A 15,494-nucleotide genomic window follows, 5' to 3' on the forward strand; every position below is an offset into this window, starting at 1 on the left:
GACAGAATCTCACTCTGTCGCCCAGGCTGCAGTGCAGTGGAATGATCTCAGCTCACTGCAACCTCTGCCTCCTGGGTTCAGGCAATTCTCCTGCCTCAGCCTCCCAAGTAGCTGAGACTACAGGCGCCCGCCATCACACCCAGCTAATTTTTGTATTTTTAGTAGAGACAGGGTTTCACTATATTGGCCAGGCTGGTCTCGAACTCTTGACTTTGTGATCCGCCAGCCTTGTCCTCCCAAAGTGCTGGGATTACAGATGTGTGCCATCGCGCCTGGCCCCAAAGACATGTTTTGAAGAGACCCTAGTAGACAAATCTGCAACAAAATCTATAAGGAACAAATGTAAAATGCTGAGGTTTTCGCTGTCTTAGGAGCATGTGTATGTGTTTGTTTGCAGGTTTCACAGAAAATCCACTGATGGAAGCTTTGGGTCCAGTGATGGTAAGAGCAATGCTTGGTTTCAATTCAAAATGGTGTCACATAGTGTGGCAATATCCCATTTCATCCTTCTTTTACCTCTCTGCCTTTTGCAATTTACAAACCCTCCCTTGATTCCTATCCCACAGAGTAATCTAGCCTGCAGTTGGAAAGCAGAGCTAGTGAAAACCAATTCTATAGTTCAAGCGGTCCCAAACCCTAGGCCGTGGACTGGTACTGGTCTGTGGCCTGTTAGGAGCTGGGCTGCTCAGAAGGAGGTGAGTGGCAGGCGAGCGAGCATTACCACCTGAGCTCTGCCTCCTGTCAGATCAGTGACAGCATTCGATTCTCATAGGAGAGCAAACCCTGTTGTGAACCGTGCATGCAAGGGATCTGAGTTGTGTGCTCCTTACGAGAATCTAATGCCATAACCCATTCCCACCCCCGTCTGTGGAAAAATTGTCTTTCATGAAACCAGTCCCTAAATGTTGGAGCCAAAAATGTTGGAGACTGTTGCTGTAGTTGATAATTATTGAGACGTGGAGGTCACACTAAAAACCTTTACTAGGAGTGTCCCTTGTAATCACAGACCTTTGGTCAGCCATTCATCTTTTTTAAAAGTTTCACCTTTTCTAGGACATCATTGTTCCTACCTAATTCATACATAATTGTTCATATCCCAAAGCTGATTTGTGAACAACAGTAAAAAGGTATTGTGCCAACTCTAATACAGAGTTTACTTTTCCCAAACTGAAATGGAGGCTTTTTTAACTGTCTAGAAAACTGAAATACTTGACACTAGCAAGTATAATAAAGAGTATAATAACTTGGGGGAATCCAGAGTAATTGACTCTCCAGTGATCGTACTACACCTTTTCCTCCACTCTGAGAGTTTGAACAAAGGAATTCAATGACCTGATCTTTTTAACAAACTTGAAAATTTAAATGTCCTCATTTTTGAAAAACCTAAACTCAGTGTTCACAAGTTATTAGGCACAGAGCAAGAATTTGGTTAAAAAGGAATATGAAGTGGAACTTGGTTTTTAAGTCATACATAGCAGATATTTAGGTGTGTGTTTGCCACACTTAAATGAGGTCACAGAATCTTAGAAAGAGTCAAACTCACCCACTACACCCCTCCAGCAGGATGATTGCTCCCTTTGCTGGAGAGTTTGCTCTTTTTTTTTTTAATGTTTGTCTTCCTTAATGTCAGCATGTCTGTTTTTCCAGCCACCCAAGCACTTTGTTTTATAAACATTCAGCTGTCAGTGTAAAAGACTGTAAAAGAACACCTGCTCTCACGACTTTAAAATTCTAAATGCTCCTCTCCCTTTTAGTCATCAAATATTTAAATGAATTTGTCTGCTCTCTGGATCTCATCTATTTTCCTACAGTGTCTCCAGGCTTTGTGATTAGTTTAGGCCTAGTTGAACTTAGGCTTACATCCAATTGATTGAATCCCATTGGGTAGCCTCTGAATGGATAATCTGTTATTTTTTATTGTATGAGTAAAGTCATTTTATTACAATAATATGTATTAAAGGAATTCTGTATTCAGAAGGGTCTGCTGAACATTGAAGCATAAGTGGACAAAGCTGGGACTTGAGCCAGATCATTGTCCAGGTTCAGGGAGGCTCTGAAAATTATCTAAGAGCTGGAGGTACCCTTCTGATGGTAAGCGGAAACACATGAGTGAGCAGAAAGAGTAAAGATGCATCGTTAAGATTCATGTGGGTGTAAGTAACAACAGTAACAAGTAAAAAAAAAATACCTCAAACATGCTTAATCAAGAAAGAGACTCCTAGCTCTGGAAGTTGAGCCAAAATACGTACTTCAGGATTGATGAGTCCGGTGGCTCTGGTCCATTTCCCTGCCATTCTCTTGGCTTCAATTTACTCCCAGGGCTGGCAGTGAGATGGGTCAAGGCTCACACCTTCACCTGACAACACCAGAGGGAAGGAACTTTTCAGAAGCCCTCAGCAACTTCTTGTGTTTTATTGGCCTAGAGTGAATCATACACTTATTGTTAAACTAGTCACTGCAAAGAACAGATTTACCTACACATCAGACAAACCTACTTTTAGAATTAAGGTTAGGTCCTCTTCTTTAAGACCAGAGTTTCTCAAACTCAATATTATTGACATTATGGGCCAGATACTTATTTGTTGTTGGGGGCTATTCCATATCTTATAGGATGTTTAATAGCATCCTTCACCTCCACGCACTAGATTCTAGGAGTTGCCCTTCCTTAGGACAACTAAAAATGCCTCCAGGCTTGGCGCACTGGCTCATACCTGTAATCCCAGCATTTGGGGAGGCCGAGGTGGGAGGACTGTTTGGGCTTAGGAGTTCGAGACCAGCCTGGGCAACATAGTGAGACTTTGTCTCTATAAAAACAAATAAACAAAATTAAGTGGGCACGGTGGTGCGCACCTGTGCTCCAGCTACTTCGGAGGCTGACGTGGGAGGATCACTTGAGCCCAGGATGCTGGGGCTGCAGGGAGCTGAAATCGCATCACTGCACTCCAACTTAGGTGACAGAGCAAGACCATGTCTCGGGAAAAAAATGCCTCCAGACATTGCCAAATATCTTTTTGGGGGCAAAACTGTTTCCCCACCTCCCCCTGTTTGAGAACCATGGACCTAAACACATGAGGACACCTAAATAAGAAGCCAGCTTAGGTAGGAAGTAGGGAATAGGAATGTTCACCACAAAGGGCTTTGAAATAGAAAGAAAATAAGGAACCTTTGTAATGTAGAGAGGCCACAGGGAATGATGGCATCGCCCCCAATGTCGTGACCACTGGTGAGTCAAGACCTAGACGCTTAAACCAAGAGCAGAAGACAAGCCCTGCCCAAGGGAAGAACCAGTGACTTTTTCAGGCATCTCAAACAGAGCATCGAGAAACCAGCCAGAAGCAAGAGACAGAGGCAAGTAAGGACCATATATGGAAGCTAATGAGAGACATTCAGGGAAGAAACAAGGGTACAGAAATGTCTTTCTCTCCCAAAGCCAGGATCAGCATGACCATGGGGCACAGGAAGTTCAACAGAGCTCAGAGTTACAGGAAATGCCTTGGGTGCTTATGTCCAGAGAAAATGCTAGAAGCAGCTTCTGAAAGGGGAAGAGGATCCCACTAGACTTAATATGGTGTCTGCCCACATCATTGTGGAGCTAGATATCTACGGAACTTAGCCTAATGCTTTCACCTTAGACGTAACTGAAGTGGAAGAAATGGAATCAGGTCCCTACAGGTTGCCAAATTGGTGGCAGCTCTTTTGGAGTTAGGAAGGATGCACTCAGAAAATCTGTGGGCTACTCCGCATTTGTTTTTCTTTGATATGCCTGCAATCATTTGATTAAGCTGTATGTGAAAATCTCGATGTTGGCTCCAACTATACTAAAAAGCAAAAGAATGTATTTCGTACTTCGTGTGATGAAGAAGATTAGACCTTGGAGCCTGGGTGAGATGGAAATAGTGTTGGCAAAGAGCTGCTCCAGGGGACTTGCAGGGACTTTTTTACTGTACTATGAATGACTGGACCCTGCATTGTCTAATCACCACCTAGTACCAAAGACAGGGCATCTGTGAGAATCTTAGAGAATCTATGAAAGGCTCTGTGCTGTAAAAACGTTTCTTCCACTGGCTTTATCAGAGAGAAACCCCACATTTCACATAATTGTTAAAGAGCCTCTACAGAAATTCAGTTACCAACTGAGAAAAATAATGAAGCCTCCCCAACAGGCCTCTGGGACCCCTTGAGCTGCCACCAGGAACTGGGGGTGCAACAGAAGAGGAGATTACTTTCTCAAATGGAAGAGCTTGACAAGCCTAATCGGTTGTAGATTTAAGAACCAAATGGCCAACCCAATCCTTCCCTGGATAGAGCCATTACTGAATCAGCCTCTTAGCCAAGAGCAAGATCTGGTGGAGATAAGACAAGGAGAGTGTTGAACGTGGAGGACTCAAGGAACTCAGGCTGTTTAGTGGCCAGGGGTCTCAAATTCTATTCCTACATCTCTACTGTTCTTTTTCCAGCTTTCTTGTTCAACTTTTTCTTCTACAGGAATTTTACTTTTACATCCATCTGCAAAGATGATGATTTTCTTCATTTTTTCTTCAACTATTGAAACAAAACATGACACTAAGTTGGGATAGGTAGGAAACTGGCATAAAAATAAAATTTGGGCCAGGCATGGTGGCTCACACCTGTAATCCCAACACTCTGGGAGGCTGAGGCCGGGGGATTGCCCACAGTCAGGAGATTGAGACCATCCTGGCCAACATGGTGAAACCCCGTCTCTACTAAAATACAAAATATTAGCCCCGCGTGGTGGCGTGTGCCTGTAGTCCCAGCTACTCAGGAGGCTGAGGCAGGGGAATCGCCTGAACCCGGGAAGCAGAGGTTGCAATGAGCTGAGATCGTGCCACTGCACTCCAGCCTGGCGACAGAGCGAGACTCCATCTCAAAAAATAAAAATAAAAATAAAAATAAAAAATAATCATGCCCGCTAGTTCCCATCATTTCTGACTCCGTCTTCAGCTTCCAACCTGCTGAGTCTTCAGAGACAGAATGGGACAAGGCAACTAAAAATATGAAGTCCCTGAAAGATGCAAACATGCTCAAAATGAAATGAAAATTTTCTCCTCACATAGGGCATTTAACATAAAAAGCAAGCGTGCAAGCATATCCTGTTCTATGTCAGTGAAGTAGACAGATGCAGGGGGCTCAAGCTCAGAGAAACACATATCAAAACAAGTTTCCTCATTCGGATGAGATCATTCACAATCGTATGTATCTGCTATTTCCAGCCAGAACATCTCAATCTGTCCTATAAGTTGATATTTTATGTTGAATTCTGCTTTCTATGTATTATACAGTTAAATATAGATATGGTTTGCCTTCCCAGACCATACTTGACGTTTAGAAGGAAATGCCTTGGTTTTTGCATTCTTAAAAGGCTTTAGACATAAGCAAAATGAAAAGAATACTGTTATCCCATGTTGGCCAATCTCATATTTAAATGGTGCATATGAAAGTCCACAGAGTGAAAACACTTTTGCATGCTGGCAATGGCATTGCACATGAAAATCTTGGTGCTTCTGTCCGTCACAGAACCCATGATGCTGCAGCTGCCTCAAAATGAGCAGAGCCAGCAACAACATCAAAACCAGATCGTGCTCAGTGATGAGCCAGAGCAGAAAACAGAAATCAGTGATTCATTAAAGTCTGAACAGACCTACACAGCTGGCTTTGTCTTTTTAGTGAATTTGTCACCTAACAAAACAGTGATTGTTTTTGTTTGTTCACTTGCTTTGATTTTAGTTTTTGGTTTTTGTTTTTCTTTTGATTACACACACACAGAGAACATTGGCTCCCACGAACCATTTCGACCTCCTGCTACAACTGAACTCCAGCATTTTCCTACACACACTTCTACTTCCTATATCAGAGGACTTCCAGTGACACCAAAATGTACTATGTGCACGTAATATCAAAACATCATGTTGGACATCCTAATATATACAATTAAAAAATCTTTTTGTATAAAAACAAGTTTTCACTGAGACCAATACAATGAATTACTATCCATCCCCTATCTGAGTGACTGGGCAAATTACTTCATCTTTCAGCATCTCCCTTTTATCATCTTTAAAACATATGGTAATATTATATGATAAAATATATGGTAAAATATATGATAATATTCTCAGCATTTTGTGATTTTAGTGTCATTCTTCATTTACTATTTGCACATTTAATAATTTTCAAAATTACATTTTAAAGAAGGGGCATAAGTTAGTGACTTAAAATAAGGAGCTTGGACCAGGCATGGTGACTCACACCTGTAATCCCAGCACTTTGGGAGGCCAAGACTGGAGGATTGCTTGAGTCAAGGAGTTGGAGGCCAGCCTGGTCAACCTAGGGAGATTCTGTCTCTACACTTGAGTCAAGGAGTTGGAGGTCAGCCTGGTCAACCAAGGGAGATTCTGTCTCTACAAATAATTTTTGAAAAATTAGCCAAGTGTGGTGGCATGACCCCGTGGTCCCAGCTACTCAAGAGGCTGAGGCAGGAGGATCGCCTGAGCCTGGTGGTTGAGGCTACAGTGCACCGTGATTGTGCCACTGCACTCCAGTCTGGGCAACAGCGTGAGACTCAGTCTCAAGAAATAAATAAATAAAATAAAATAAGGAGCTTGAAAAGAGAAAAATGTCAAAGATACTGAGGGGGATGTAAAAGACCTACAACATCATCTAGGAATAAGAGCAACCCAGGGGTTACGTGAGACTCCCTGCAATGAACTAAACAGAAAGAAGAGGCAGCATGACCCACACCAATGTGTAATCACTGGCAGGCAGCAGCTTCCAATCTAAAAAGCAAAAGCTGTGTTTTTTTAAAATGTGACTTTATTACAGTGGAGATGCAAATGAGCCTCAATTTGCTCTTCAAAAGGTATTCTTGAGCACTATATGAAAGTAACATATTTACTACCAATTGTTCTTATTTGAAGAAAAATTCCTGTGTTTTCAGTTAAAAAGATAAGTTTTGTCTAATATATACACAACAGAAGGTTATTAAACAGGATATGCTGCCATTTGCAACAGCATGCCTTCCATGGATAAACATGGAGGATGTCATGCTAAGTGGAATACACCAGACACAGAAAGAAAAGTACTGCAGGGTCTCTCTTATATGTGGAATATTTTAAAAAGCAAAATACATAGAAATAGAGATTAGAACAGTGGGTATCAGGGACAGGGAGCGGGAGGAAATTAGGAGCTGTAAGTCAAAAGGTACAAATCTGCAGGTAGGTAGGATGAATAAGTCTAGTATACAGGAGGAAGACTATATATAGTTAATAATATTGCATTCTATATTGAAAATTTGTGAAGAGAGTAGATTTTAGGTGCTCTTATAACAACAAAAAAGAGGGAACTATGGAAAGTGATGGATATGTTAATTTCCTTAGCTATAGCAATCATTTCACTATGTGCACGTAATATCAAAACATCATGTTGTGCATCTTAGTATATACAATTAAAAATCATTTTTTAGGCCAAGCATGGTGGCTCCCGCCTGTAATCCCAGCACTTTGGGAGGCCAAGGCAAGCCGATCACTTGAAGTGAGGAGTTCAAGAGCAGCCTGGCCAACATGGTGAAACCCCGTCTCCACTAAAAATACAAAAATTAGCCAGGTGTGGTGATGTGCACCTGTAGTCCCAGCTACTCAGGAGACTGAGGCAGGAGAATCGCTTGAACCTGGGAGGCAGAAGTTGCAGTGAGCCAAGATCACACCACTGCACTCCAGCCTGGGCGACAAAGTGAGACCCTGTCCCAAGAAATCATAATAATTTTTTTATAAAAAGAAAATAAGGTTTCAGTGAGATCAATACAATGAAACACTATCTGTCCACTCTCTGAGTGACTGGGCAATTTACATGATCTCTCAGAATCTCCCTTTTATCATCTTTAAAATGTTGAGAATATTATTATCAACCTCTTAGGGTTGTTGAAAATTTAGAAGAGTAAATTCCTGGAAAGAATTTAAAAGACTGTCCTACACAGTCTTTTATTGTAAGTCTGCAATAAACATCAGTCAGTAGTAATAGAGGTAGTACTGGTAGCAGCAGCAGTAGCAGCTGCAGCAGCAAAGCTCTATACTGTAACTATGGCCAAATCTGTTCTAAGTCCAAAAGAGTCAGGCGGATTGCACACAACATCTTCACATGGCACTGTTACTGTGCTCAAAAGATTTGATCTCTCATACTTAAGAGTCTGAAGGCAACCTGTTTCTTTGACTTGAAGTTGGATGAAAAACATAGATTGTATTGATGACATGTTACATACTTATGGGTTAGCCCAAGAAAGGCCAGGTAGCACCTAGTTTCTCTAAATAAGAAGAAATTTATAAGGGGATCTCCAAGCCTAGTAACAGTGCCAGAAAGCATGCATTCGGAGAGCCAAAGTCTGCATTTTGAAGGCCAAGATCTGTGTGCTAAGGGCCCTGGGAACCGCTGAGGCTGCCAAAATTGCTGCATTAGCCAAAAGCTTTGCTGTCCAGCTGAGCCAACTCTTGGCTAAACCACCAAAGAAGAAAAGAAATTGGGTCTCCAAGGCCATTGCATTGGTCCTTATAATTAAAGTGTAAACTCAAAACCTTTAGCCAGGTTTTGGACTTACACTTTAATTATTTTTCTTTAAGGGGGAAATTAATGGACACATAAAAAAATTTAAAACACGATAAAAACCTACAAAGTTGGCTTACAAAACTGAGTATTTTTATTGCCCACCAATGGAAATGATGGCTGTGTTTCAGTAGAACTTACACATAAATACTGAAATTTGAATTTCATATAATTTTTACCTGTCATGAAACATTATTCTTCTTTTCCCCAATGACTTAAAGGTTTAAAAACCAATCTTAGTTGAAGAGCCATGCAGAAACAGGTGGCAGGCTAGATTTGGCAGATGGGTCATAGTTTTGGTGACTCCTGTATTAGTGTAAAAAGAAAATCAAACTTAAAATAATGTGGCTTGATGATTCAAGCTACTTAGAATAGTGTTGTTTTGTTTCAGCAACTGGACGTAAAGTGTTTGCCTCTTCACTTCTTTTAACAGGCTCTGGAAATATGGTGGCATCTCATCCCATTGCTGCCAGCACACCCGAAGGGAGCAATTATGGAACAATAGGTATGTCCTGCCAGGTCTGTTCATGAAAGTGTTTCCTAATTCTCCAGAGAATATGGTAGAAAGGCATTCCAGCCACTCATAACTGGGAATGTGGGCAAAGCAGTTATCCTATGAGATTGTCTTTTATTTGTAAGATGAGTTGGTTGGAGGTTTGGAAGCTTCCTCCCAGCTCTAACTTTCTCCAGTTCTGTTGTTCTGTTTCTTGGATCTGTTAGCCCCACTTGGGCAGAATTCCTTCAATGTTTGCCATCTAATACTAAGGCCCTCTAGGGACTTTTTCATCCAGCCTGGGTTTAGGGCATGAAAGATGTGTCCCAGGGAGCCTGATGTCAATTGACCAGTTGTTTCATTCTCAGGTTTCAGTGGAGTAAGGGGCGATCAGAAGACTGAGGCAGTGCTGCAGGTGAACATGGCTGTAGCCTACCAACCCTTCATTTTGGCTAACTTCATAATTGAACCTGCTGACTGCCACCCAGTCGTTCACATGGCAAACCCCAATGTTCCTTAAGCGGCCTGAAAAGAATGGAATCCTAGACCTGTCTTGTTAGAGTAGAAGCACATTGAGCTGCCTGCCCTTCCATATTGCCTGTGGATCTATGAATGGTGCTCCTTAAAATGTCAGTGTAGAGGGACTGGAATCCTGTGTTCCTGCCCTATCATTCCGTAACTTTGAGAAGCATGTGGGCTCAGTGCAGGCTACTTATTTTTAGTTCTGTAAGAACAGGATTTTTTAAAAACCATCTGAACAGAAGAAATAAAGCGGAAGGTAAGCTCAGCTCATGTGCTCATCAAGCTGCACAAATCTCCATCTGCTCTGGGAAACATTCATGGGAACAGAAGGATTCTTCCTCCCGAGAATGTTGTTTTCATTATATAATCATAGATATGGCATGTGGGTGATTTCTGTGTACAAATACTTTACCCATGAGAAATGTATAGCTGTTAGATATGTGTGAGCTCACACATATATGCAATAGATGCTATACATAGCTGTGTGCATGTGTATGTGTATATATTTATGTTCATATTTTAATATATGAAACATGAAATATAAGTACAATATTATTTTTGTATCCAAATAGTTAACAGAGCAGATGCCCTTAGATTCTAATATGTGTTCAGTCCTGAAGATAGACAAGTTAAATATAAAAATAGGAGGAGAGGAAAAATAAAAGTCCATTGAGAAGGAATAGAGAGAAAGAACAGGTCTTGTGAATAAGGAGTTCGTTTGGATCAACACAGTATTTGCTAGAATGAGTCTGCAGGGTGCTTTTTGCAGAGAGGAATGGGCTCCATAGGATCTCCATGGCTTCTGAAGGCAGATGAGTTGTCTCTGTTTCAGATGAGTCAAGCTCCAGTCCTGGAAGGCAGATGTCCTCCCCCGATCGTGGGCCACCAGGCCAGTCAGACACAGACAGCTCCGTGGAGGAGAGCGACTTTGACACCATGCCAGACATTGAGAGTGATAAAAACATCATCCGGACCAAGGTACCCACTCTGCCTCACCATACTCTTTGAGAGGGCAGAAAGTTTGGCAGTAGAATAAATTTCAGCAGTACCTCAGTTTCCTTTATTTTGTTTCCTTCAGGGAAAGTCAAATTTCCCAGAAGGCTTAAATCAAATGTGCCTACAGACTAAAAGCAATACTCTGTTAATTAGCACTTGTTTTCTCGAGGAAGAAAGGTGAGCACATTAAAGAGAACAGAGCATTAATACGCTTTTAAGGTCTGAAGTGGCTGACCGTGGACAATAGAGGCGGAAGGGATCCAGCCAGATGGAAGAAAAGATTCGTTTGAGGGGTGTACTGGGGAAGGCTCCCTGGTTCTGTGCGTATCGTCTTTCAGTAGGAAAGCTCATTTCTTTCTGGCTTGTAATTATTATTTTGTGTCATATCCAGCAAAAGATACGAAGGTGAAATGCACAGTTTCAGCCCTATGTAGTTCAAGAACCACACAGCAGACAGCTCTGAAAGCTGGGAAATCAATTCTTGACATATAAGAAGCACTCAAGACTTCCAATAAGTTGCCCACATCAGCCAGTCCTTAATATTCCAAGGAAAATACTAAGATTTTTATTAAGGTATCATGGGAAAAACAACATTAAAAGAAAAGTCTTAAATAATTTTAATCAAGAAATTTGATTTAATTAATCAAATTTAGTAAATTTGAATAATTGTATCCCTTGAAAAAAAAAAAAAATATATATATATATATATATATATTTTGAGACAGAGCCTGGCTCTGTCACCCAGGCTGGAGTGCAGTGGCGCGATCTCGGCTCACTGCAAGCTCCGCCTCCCAGGTTCAGGCCATTCTCCTGCCTCAAGCCTCCTGAGTTGCTGGGACTACAGGCGCCCGCCACCACGGCCGGCTAATTTTTTATAGTTTTAGTAGAGACAGGGTTTCACCGTGTTAGCCAGGATGGTCTTGATTTCCTGACCTCGTGATCTGCCCACCTCGGCCTCCCAAAGTGTTGGGATTACAGGAGTGAGCCACCACGCCCAGCCCCCTTGAATAATTTTAACAATTTTAATTTAAATTGAGACGTGTTAAGTTTGCCTTTGTATCTCATGCATAAACAGCTGAGTACAGTTTTGCATTCTCTTTTTATTTGGCATTCCAGATGTTCCTTTACCTGTCAGATTTGTCCAGGAAGGACCGGAGAATTGTCAGCAAAAAATATAAAATTTATTTTTGGTAAGTAGATGACCAGCAGGACCATGGTTCCCTTAAATAAACATAAAGTTTTCTTTATAAGAGCCACAACCACTTAGGCACAAGGTTTTAGTGTTTAAGGAGGCACAGGCGTAGGGGATGGTGTTACCAGCCAACTATCAGTAGACCTGCGATGGCCACACACACGAACACAGCCTCCCTCCCAGCCAAGAGGCTGAGCTGCCTTGCAAGAAATCTTCTCTCCCCTCAGAAACCCTCAAGCTGAATATTGTACTTGTGTGACAGCTCCTCGTCTTATTTTCTCTTGAAGGATGCCCTTTAGCTTGCATACAGATCTTAGAAGGAAATAAGGGACAATGGGGCCACATGAAGTTTCATAGTGGGACCAGCAGTTTGGAAACCACACCCCTTTCATGCAATCCATCACTCATTACTCATTACAGTTGTTAGATGTTCAATCTAACAACAGCCTAAAGAGACGTTCCCTCATAAATGATGTGGTTAAACCAGAAGCAGTTATTACTCACACTGTTTTACAAATGGTTGTAAGAAAAGAAAGAAAAAAGAAACCCTAATATCTGTTGGGTACCAATCATTAACCTTTTTAAAAAATACGTTTCAGTTAGTATTGTCAGCTTTTGCCTCTGCAACCTAACTAAAAGTATCCAAGGGAAGCTTTTCTTTATTTCTTTAATTTCCCTTTAGACAGGATACTGTGTACCAAATGCCCCAATGCAAGAGAGGGGAGAGAACGACTGGAGAAACAGGAACCACATAATCAGCTTCTGGCTATTTTTGCAAGTTAATTATGGACTTATGAGGTGGAAGCACTCTTTTAAAAATATTAACCAAAGACTCCACTGTTCATTTGAAAATAACTATTTCTGGTTCTTTCTGCCTGCATAGGAACATCATTACCATCGCTGTGTTTTACGCACTGCCCGTGATCCAGCTGGTCATTACCTACCAGACAGTAAGTGTTGCCCCAGCCCCAGAATCCCAGCTTGCTTTCTGCAGGGAGAGTCTCCACTGTGACTGACAGAGAGAGGTACGAGGTACAACTTAGGATCCATTCAAGAATTTCCCGTTGGGGTTCCAATTGGAGTTCACTATTGCTTCCTCTTTCTTTTTTATTTTTTTTTTTAAGACTGAGTCTCACTCTGTCACTCTGGCTGGAGTGCAATAGCACGATGTCGGCTCACTGCAACTTCTGCCTCCCAGATTCAAGCAATTCTCCTGCCTCGGCCTCCCAAGTAACTGGGATTACAGGCATGTGCCACCATGCCCAGCTAATTTTTTTGTGTATTTTTAGTAGAGGCAGGGTTTCAACATGTTGGCCAGGCTGGTCTCAAACTCCTGACCTCAGGTGATCCGCCTGCTTCAGCCTCCCAAAGTACTGGGATTACAGGCATGAGCCACGGCACCCAGCCCATTTGCTTCATTTTTAACTGATCTTTCAATCTAGTTCCCAATTGTTTTATCACAAAGGGAGCTGCAATCTCTTGTATTATTTTGTCTACCAGTCTGAAATTCTTACCTTGCGCTCATTCAGTCATGATATCTATCCACTGCATCTGTTACTTAACACTCTGAGCTTTCTGATCATTATGGGATAATGAGTAGAGTAAATAAAGTTCCAGACCAAAACAAAGGAACCTGATAGCTAATCTAGCCTGTGCCTTCCCATTGAAGGTAAATATTTTTTTGTAAAATTAAAAACAGCTTCGTGGCTTGGCATGGCAGCTCACGTCTGTAATCCCAGAACTTTGGGAGGCCTAGGCAGGTGGATTGCCTGAGCTCAGGAGTTTGAGACCAGCCTGGGCAACATGGCAAAACCCTGTCTCTACCAAAAATACAAAAATATTAGCTGAGTGGTGTCATGCACCTGTGGTCCCAGCTACTCAGGAGGCTGAAGTGGGAGGATTGCTTAAGCCTAGGAGGTGGAGATTGCAATAAGCTGAGATTGCGCCACTGTACTCTAGCCTGAGTGACAGAGTGAGACCATGTCTCAAGAACAAAAGAGAGAGAGAGAGAGAGAGAGAGAGAGAAAGAAAGAAAGAAAGAAAGAAAGAAAGAAAGAAAGAAAGAAAGAAAGAAAGAAAGAAAGAGCTTCATAAAACTAACAAAATATTACAGTAAAAAGAAAATGTAAAATAAAAACAAACATTTTTTAAGCAAAAATAATATGAAAGTAGTTTGAGAATCCTCATTCCTCCATAGAATCCTAGGCCAAGGTCACTTAAATTACGTTCTATAGAATTTATTACACAGAAAGCCCGTTTACAATAGCACAAAGCTGAAGTTGTTTCTAATGCAGTGGCCCTCAGATTTTGCTGTGAATTAAGGTCACCTGGGAAGCTTTTACAAATCCCAGTGTCCAGGTTGTACCCCATCCCAATTAGATCAGAGCCTCTGAGGGTAGAGCCAGGTATCTGTAGTGTCTAAATCCCCAGTGATTCCAACATACAGCCAAGATTGTGTGTTAATGATCTAATAATAGTTAGCCAATTGCATACCTATTATGCAATGAGAACAAGGACTTCAGAAGGTTTGAGCACCACTGTTTATAACCTAAATCTTCTCTGCATACTTCGGGAGACTGTCAGAAGATACACCTGGACTGTGGTTTGGGAAAGTTCTTGACGGAGATGGTGATAAATAGGGAAAACTGAACACACATCTCCTTGTGTCTACCTGCCTCATGTTTACCATTTCTACCCAGAGGATGGGACAGCTCTATATCCCCTCTGCATTCACCTAGAAAATAGACATAGTGTGACAGTCCTGAAACGTCCCAATGTTAACATTTCATAGTCCTTTCATCATGATAACAAAGGAAACGCATTTGGGTGAATTCCACCTCGGGGCTGCATAAGGGGGTACACAGAATATTCCCGTTCAAAGCAAGATGGTAACTTTTTTGGAAAAAAGCACCTGTGCTGTGTAAGGTGGCAGATAACGGCCCATCTGTGCCGAGGAGCACTGGTTACATTGTAAACTAGCGACAGCGCCTCTCCCTGAGCCCTGTCCGCTGTTTGTGATTTCCGGCTGGGGCCCAGAGGACGGAGGAAAACCACATTTCCTCTTCTCACTCTTGATTTTACAGGTGGTAAATGTCACTGGCAACCAGGACATCTGTTACTACAACTTCCTCTGTGCTCACCCCTTGGGCGTCCTGAGGTAAACCCAGTCCTCTGGTTGCCCATGAGGCATTTAGAAATGCCTTTCTGTCTAATGTTGTGATTTCAGTTTTTAAAAATGCTAAAAACAACTGTGGGAAACGACTCTATTCAAGGGTAAAAAGGAACTAAACCAAGAAGTTGAGACCAGGTATGCTCCTCTCGTTCCTGTATATGGTTCTCAGGAAACATTCCTAAGCAGGCTGCCTGCTAAGATGAGGGCAGTGACATTTTTTAAAATGTCAGATCTCTAGCTGTGGTGGCATTTGTTCACAGGCATGAGCTGGCAGCCTATTGTCTCATTCGATCCATTAAACAACCTCATGAGACAGACATTACTACAATCCCTATTTTTAGATGAAGGCAGGTGAGGACTTGCTGAAGGTCCCTCAGCTGCTACGTAGTGCAGGACACAAACCCAGCCCTGTGGCCTCCCAGGCCATGCTCCAGCCACCAGAACTTGGAGACGTGGAAGAAACATTGCCTGGGAGTTGGGAGTCTGGCTTCTTGCTCCAGAGCTGAACCAGC

General features: G+C 42.0%; 1 protein-coding gene across 12 annotated transcripts in view; it reads left to right on the forward strand.

Moving 5' to 3' along the window:
- Window positions 1–15,494, forward strand: part of SIDT1 (SID1 transmembrane family member 1) — a 90,164-nt gene that overhangs the window by 53,482 nt on the left and 21,188 nt on the right. For 8 of the 12 annotated variants that reach the window (XM_021934065.2, XM_021934064.2, XM_003893938.5 and 5 more), the window contains 6 exons: window positions 398–441; window positions 9,041–9,112; window positions 10,455–10,600; window positions 11,735–11,808; window positions 12,694–12,760; window positions 14,894–14,967. In XM_021934065.2, the coding sequence (XP_021789757.2) occupies window positions 398–441; window positions 9,041–9,112; window positions 10,455–10,600; window positions 11,735–11,808; window positions 12,694–12,760; window positions 14,894–14,967 (477 nt within the window). The other 4 variants (XM_017955156.3, XM_021934067.2, XM_017955154.3 and 1 more) reach the window with 4 other exon arrangements.

The sequence above is a fragment of the Papio anubis genome, chromosome 2, assembly GCF_008728515.1.
Source record: "Papio anubis isolate 15944 chromosome 2, Panubis1.0, whole genome shotgun sequence".
Classification (NCBI taxonomy): Eukaryota; Metazoa; Chordata; class Mammalia; order Primates; family Cercopithecidae; genus Papio; species Papio anubis.